This window comes from Coffea arabica, chromosome 11e, assembly GCF_036785885.1.
Source record: "Coffea arabica cultivar ET-39 chromosome 11e, Coffea Arabica ET-39 HiFi, whole genome shotgun sequence".
Lineage (NCBI taxonomy): Eukaryota > Viridiplantae > Streptophyta > Magnoliopsida > Gentianales > Rubiaceae > Coffea > Coffea arabica.
Window position 1 is genome coordinate 52,637,441 of NC_092331.1, and position 6,858 is coordinate 52,644,298.

General features: G+C 38.5%; 1 protein-coding gene across 1 annotated transcript; it reads left to right on the plus strand.

Moving 5' to 3' along the window:
• Positions 1-292: 292 nt before the first annotated feature.
• Positions 293-4,758, plus strand: LOC113719188 (uncharacterized). The gene is made up of 2 exons (XM_027242421.2): positions 293-3,922; positions 4,544-4,758. Exon 1 carries the CDS (start codon positions 527-529, stop codon positions 3,920-3,922), a length of 3,396 nt encoding a protein of 1,131 aa, XP_027098222.2. The 5' UTR covers positions 293-526; the 3' UTR covers positions 4,544-4,758.
• Positions 4,759-6,858: the final 2,100 nt, after the last annotated feature.

Below are 6,858 nucleotides of genomic sequence, written 5' to 3' on the forward strand. Positions count from 1 at the left end.
TGTGCTGATTTAATTGGCTCTTGTAGGGTTTGATTGGGGTTTGGTTCAACCAAATTTGATAGGTTAAGATTCAGAATTAAGAATTCATATTTTGATCGGAGAGTAAGACTTATTTCACCATGTTTATTAGACATGACAATTTTTTCGTCTATGGTTAAGCTACTATCATAATTAGTGCGGGTATATTAGAGCTATCATCATAATTAGTATGGGTATATTAGCAAGATCCAAAAAAGTAAGAAATATCAAAATGTAAATCATTCAAGACATTTTATATGGAGCATAGATAGATGACAGACCGGGGAGAGTCTTTGGCGGTCTTAATTAATAAGACTATAATATTGTTTCGGTAGAAACTCCCAGTCAATTTTACCACAACTTTGGTTTGTTGCTTCACAGCACTTGTCAGCTAGAGTCTCTCTTCGTTTGATCACAGCAAATCTCTTTCTGTTTTCGTTTTCTGATCATCACATCCTTCATTTCTGCCACAAATCTGTGTCAGGGAGAAAAACAGAGAGAAACCAAGATGGTCAACACATTCCTGGATTCTCCCATACAAAATCTGGATTGGCTAGAGAAGAATTGCAGCTTGGCATCTCCGTTGAGGGATCAAGTCTTGACCCTTAAACAGAAATCAAAATTTCTGAGGACTTGCTTGATTGCCACAGGAATACCTGAGGCTATTCCTTCTGCATCAAGCTCGTTAACCAGCATTTTTGAAACTGATGTTGCATTTAGCAAGGCGATAGATGAGCTTTCTTCTGCTTGTTTTCTGCAAGTGGATTTGGAGAAAGTTGATTCTTCGGTTTCTTACATGCTGGAAAATGTAAAACTTTGGGAACCCAAAATAAAGAATGCTTATGCTATCTTGTCTGAGCAGCCCTGGAGGAGGGAGGTCAACTCTCCTCTGATTGATCCTGCATCTGCCATGGATTTAATTGACTCTGTACTGGAGCACCTGGAGGATATTCTTATTGGCTCGACTTGTCTAGTCTCTTTGATGAAGAAACAAGTCAAAATACTAATAGAGAAGTTAAGTTTCCTGAGGGATTTCATTGGGACGGCTGCAAAGCAATCCAATATTGTTCATCAGGAGATGGCAACTTTTCTTGCCTATGCTCATTCTTTTGCAACCAAAGCAGCATGGTTCTCCTTTTTGTGTTGGGATGGGGCACCCGAAGAAGTCATGGCTTGTCATACGGATGTTAAGCTTTCTGATTTACTTCAGGAGGTTAAGCCCTCTAGTTCAGATTTGATGGAGATGTTCATTCAATTTCTGAAAGCTTCGTTGCCAATGGGACCGGAAACGGCAAAAACAGATGCAATCGCAAGCTTTGTCAACTTTCTCCTGGAAAACACGATAGAATCCCTCAAAGATCGAATCAGTTCCATTCATGAGGAGCTAATATGCCTCATGAAATTTCTAATGATTCTACCAGATGAGTCGACTAGAGATTTGGAAAGGATCTCATCAGATATCAGATCAGCCGCTAGGGAGGCAGCATCATTTCAGGTCAACGAAGTGAAAGAAGAGCAAGTCGTTGAAATGAATCTTGTTCTCTCAAGGTCTCTTCAGAGAATGAAGCTGATCAAAGCGGAGGTCATTCTGATTCAGCAGCTAGACTCTCAAGAAGTTTTTATGGTGTCAATGAAGGATAAATACACAGCCCTCCATGAAGGGTTGAAATTCCTAAGAAGTGTTCCAATTGATTTACCTGAGGAGAAAGAAGAGGATGGCAAACTACTCTCCAAACATGTTGAAGCGCTACGAGCCGAGGTAATAACTTTCATATATTCAATTCATGAAAACAATTTGATGCAATATCCCATGATGGAAACGAAGCTTTCACTTCATATATTGCTGCTTAAGATCAAGCTGGTTAAGGTGGATCTATCGTTATTGGGGCTACACAATCATGAAGCTAATCTGGTGTCCCGTGTTAAGGATCATGAAATTAAAAGCCTTCGTGAGGGGATGGAGTTCTTGAGAACTTGTCTCATGGCCACCATAGATGCTGAGGCTAATTCAGAGGACTGGGAATTGTTTGTGCTGCATCTTGACTCTGTTGTTAGTGAGTCATCATCACTTATTTCGTCATCTGGTGGCAGTGGAATGACAGAAGACATGGCCAGTGAATTGGATCTTTCCATTTTCAGATTGCTTGTGAAAATTAAGTTGATCAAGGCAGAGGTTATATTGATGAAGTTTAATAAAATTCCCAAGTTAGGCTTGATGGTTCACATGAATGATGAAGTTAAAACCCTCCAGGAAGGGGTCAGATTCCTCAGAACCTTCCTCATCAATCCTCCCGTGGAAGAAGTGGATCAACTGATGTCGGCAAAGTGTGAAGCTACAGCCAATGAGGCGGCATCTCTAATTTTTTTCCTTCATGAGCATGTAACCAACGAGGAAATGGGCGCTGAAATGAGTTGTTTGCTCTCTGAGTTTGCAGATAAGATTGAGCTTTTCAAAGCAGAGATCCAAGAAACTTGCCTCCAAGTTCTATTCACAGATTGCTGTGAAACGTTTGGAACTGTAGGAATATTTGACCTCTTGGACAATATAAAGGGCAAAGCCAAATCAGTTGTCTTCGTGAAACATCACTTTGAAATGCTACTCGGGGAGCTCCAGTTCCTGGAATCCTTCCTCATGGATACTGGAGAGCACTATAATAACCATCAAGAAGTGAAAGATCTTCGGGCATGTATTAAAGATGTTGCGGGCAAGGCGAAGTATATCACCGATTTGCTTGTGGTCAGAGATAATGCTCTTGGCTACTTTGTGCTGTGGTTTCCTTCAGCAATGGAAGACATCAAAATCATTAAAGCAAAGGTCATGGAAATATACGACGAGAAAAGGTATGGCATTGATGCCGACAGTGATGCCACAGCTGGTCCGCTGAGAATTGACAACTTAGTAATTGGACTTGACAGGGAGATAAGCAATATAACTTATAAACTAACAACAGGAACAAAGAGGACGGAAATCATTTCAATTGTCGGCATGGGTGGGGTGGGTAAGACAACTCTAGCACAAGTGGTTTACAACCATCCTCGAGTTGCTGAACACTTCCAGATCCGTGCGTGGTGTACTGTGTCTCAAGTATATCGAATGCGGGAGCTCTTTTTAGAAATATTGCGTGATGTTATGGCTGTCTCTAACAGAATTTATGACATGGATGAAGATCGCTTAGCTGGAGTTCTGTACAAATGTCTGAAGCAAAAAAAATACCTCATTGTTTTGGATGATATATGGGACAGCGCAGCCTTGGATGCTTTAAGAAGATCATTTCCAGATGATAATTCGGGAAGTAGAATTATGTTGACCGCCCGAAAGCGTAATGTGGCTTCGCAAGCTGATTTGACATGTATTTTTCCTCTTTCTCACCGTGAATCTTGGAATTTATTACGTAGAAAAACATTTGGTGACACTTATTTACCTCCCGAACTTGGAAGCATAGGAGAGGAGCTTGTAGACTACTGCCACGGAGTACCTCTTGCAATTTTTATCATGGCTGGTGTCCTGGAAAAGAATAAATGGAATCTTTCCTACTGTTTAGAATTGTTACAAAAATTGTTCTCAGATCGTGTTCGTGGTAGAAATGTGTTCCTTTCTCTACTAAAAGTTGCTTATGGCAGCTTACCAGATCACTTGAAGCCCTGCTTTCTTTATTTAGGAGAATTTCCAGAGAATCAAGAAATCCCTGCTCGAAAATTGTTGCGACTGTGGATCACGAATGGATTGATACAAGAAACTGAGTCAAAAGCACCGGAAGATGTTGCAGAGGAATATTTGTTGGAAATAATATCTAGAAACTTGGTAATTATTTCTAGAAGAACACACAATGGCAGGGTCAGAGGATGTCGTGTTCATGACGTTGTTAGCAGGTCGATGAAGCGGGGAGAATTGTTACTTTCATAGGTATGATGATGTAATTTTTACTACTCCTAATAGTTTGAATTGTAGTGTTGATTCTCCAAAGAGGTCTTGGTCTAATGGCTGCGGTTGAGACTCCAAGAATTAAAAGTTTTGGGTTCTAATTCCCCTATCCACTCCCCTTTCCACTTCCCAAATCCCACCCCTCCCCAAGAATTGTCGTGTCGACTACTTTGGGTGTGCAATTTCTTCGATGCAAAAGCCTTTGTTTTGCAGCGAAGCTTTAGGTTTAGGGGCTCTGCAGCATGATAGACTTAATTTGCCTCCAGTTCATTCATTTCTCATAATTATTTAGTTCGCTGGTTGATAAGAAAAGAATAAAATAAAATACTCTTCTCATAATTTTGAACTTCTTAGACAATTAAAGGTACAAGAGACTTGTGAATTTTTCAGAATTTGGAAAGCATCAAAAGCAAGGAATAGCCTTCCTGCTGCATATCCTAGTCTGTCGATAGGGAACAAGTGTGTGAATGGTGTTTGAACTTTTGATGCTTTGATCCGTTTGGAATTGGATGACCACATGCTGTGCATATGTATATGATAAATGCTCTTAGTAAACGCCTTTGGATGAAAGTCACTTACCCCTCTGTGTTTTACATTTTGCAGAAGGTGATGACTATCATCGTGTTTAGCCTTATTAGAGCCAGGAACTTTAGTTTGAGTAATTAGTTGGGTAGTTTAGTCTCTTTCTCTTGTAATCAGGTATGTAGTAAGGCTGATGTTTCATTGTCTAATTAGCAGCAAATTTGGTTGGATTCTTGGGAATTGTACTATGGTTGTAAGACTTATTATGGATGCTAGAATTGCTAATTATCTTGTTATGTACAGAGTACTGGACCTAACGGGTCTCACTGCAAATTGTATATACAGGAAAAACACACTTTGGATATCAGCAACAGTAGAGCAGTTTTGGGTTTTATAGAAGAAAGAAGGGACCATATACAATAAAGCCATTTGGGTGCCAGAAAAATTCTCTCATAAGAAAGTGTTCTAGCCAAACTGTTAGCTACCTGTTTAAATCATAAAGGGGTAATCTCTACATTTTGTTAGTATTTGTTACCACCCGTAATTACAAGAGGCATTTCGTATTTATTGACCTTTGGAAAACAAGTTGTTAAACTAGTAATGCTTTTCGGTATTACATTTCCAACTTTGACGCGATTGGGTCTCGGGCAAGCTTCTTTTCGAATTTTACGTATAGGGAGGGTTAATTACATCTACCTCCTCTGAGGTTTAACTGAATTACCAAATATATCCTAAGATTTGACCACATTAGTATTACCAGCTTGTTGAGGATCGATCCTCAAATGATTTGCTAACTGTAATGGGGACGTGACGAAACTGTCATCTGCAAAAAACTACATTTAACTAAGGCAAAATCATTCGTAACATCCTTCACATTTCATCGAATGAAATTTTTTTTGTTCCTCACTTTTAAAATGTTATCTTTACATTCTTTACATATCCAAACTAATAAAATTTGGTGTTTACCTAAGTTTTCAATCACTTTTTGACCTAAAATTATCACGTGACCCAAATGCAGTTATTTTTTATATACAAAAGGATCATATCCCATTTTTTTAGTGGCGAAACTGAGTATAACTTAGGTTAAATCCCACTTCTTTAGGAGAAAGAATAAATATGATTTAAGTTAGATTTTTTTTTTTTGAGGCAAAAGTGAATACGGTTAAAGTTATTTATTTAACTACGAATGAAATCTAATATTTTAGCTCTGTGTGAGTCACGTGATAGGTTCATGCTAAAAAATGATTGAAAATCTAAGCTAAAATCAAAATTTATTTGCTTGGATCCTTGTGAACTTGAAATGTAGGTAAGAACGTGCATCCAGAACTCTAAGCTCTTTTGATATAGAGCTTTGTCAGAAAATACGACAGTAGAAGGCAAGATCCCTACTTGATAGACACAGAAGGGCAAACGAGAGAAACAAGGGACTGAGCCATCCACCAATATTGTATCAGTTGCATTATTAATTAAATCACTTTCCTTTGTTATTATTGCAGATCCTTACAAGCAAACGACATAATTATCTAACACTGACTATATGGTAGATAGACCATTTAGATTATTCTAGCTTGCAAAATGTCCAGTGGACACCTCGATCATTCGATAAACAAAGATACTTCAATCGTTGCTCATATTTTTTTACTTCGCTAGGGTTTTGAATTTGTAAAGTTTCGAACTAGATAAAAGTTTTCTTTTTCCTGCATTTCACTAGAACTACTAGTACTAAGGTATTCAGCAGTTATAACTTATATACATTCTATTTTATCTTCAGCCCAAAATCTCAATGTTGTTTAGTCTTGAGTTCGCAGCAGTAAATGTCTGTTCTCACTAACACATTAGTAATATTTCTAGTTTTGTGACATATAAACTGGGGAAAGGCTTTTGGACTTGAAGCTGAAGGCCAATTGGCAATTCGGGATGGATATTTTCTTTGTTTTGCATCATGAACTCATATCAACACCGCCAACTAATCTTAACCTTACCTTTGTAGCTGAGACAATCAGATTATCAGTAAGCAATAGGTGACTGAGTTTCTGGCTTATCCTCAGAAGTTCTGGTCATCTTTTGATCCCAAGCAGAGGGAACAAAACTTTCAGTTTTAGCCTCAACTAGGACTTCCAAAAACTTTTGAAGTTAATAAGGCGACTTCTATATATGACCCATTATCTAAAAGTATTTACCTGTCATTGACAGGTCGTCAGCCTGTGCAATAATAAAATTAAACCTAATTGCCAGTTAAAATGACCAAAACCCAATTCCAAGTACTGGAGCAGGGACTCTAGGTGTGCAATGGGTTACTTGATTCACCCTGTTCCCGAAGAGTTTGCTTGATCCGATATACCCGAATGGAATGGTTATTCCTTTTCACAAGTGATTATGAATTTGTAGACAGGGCA

Excerpts from the sequence above, each read along its gene's own strand:
- LOC113719188 (XM_027242421.2), top strand. The coding sequence starts at position 527 with ATGGTCAACACATTCCTGGATTCTCCCATACAAAATCTGGATTGGCTA.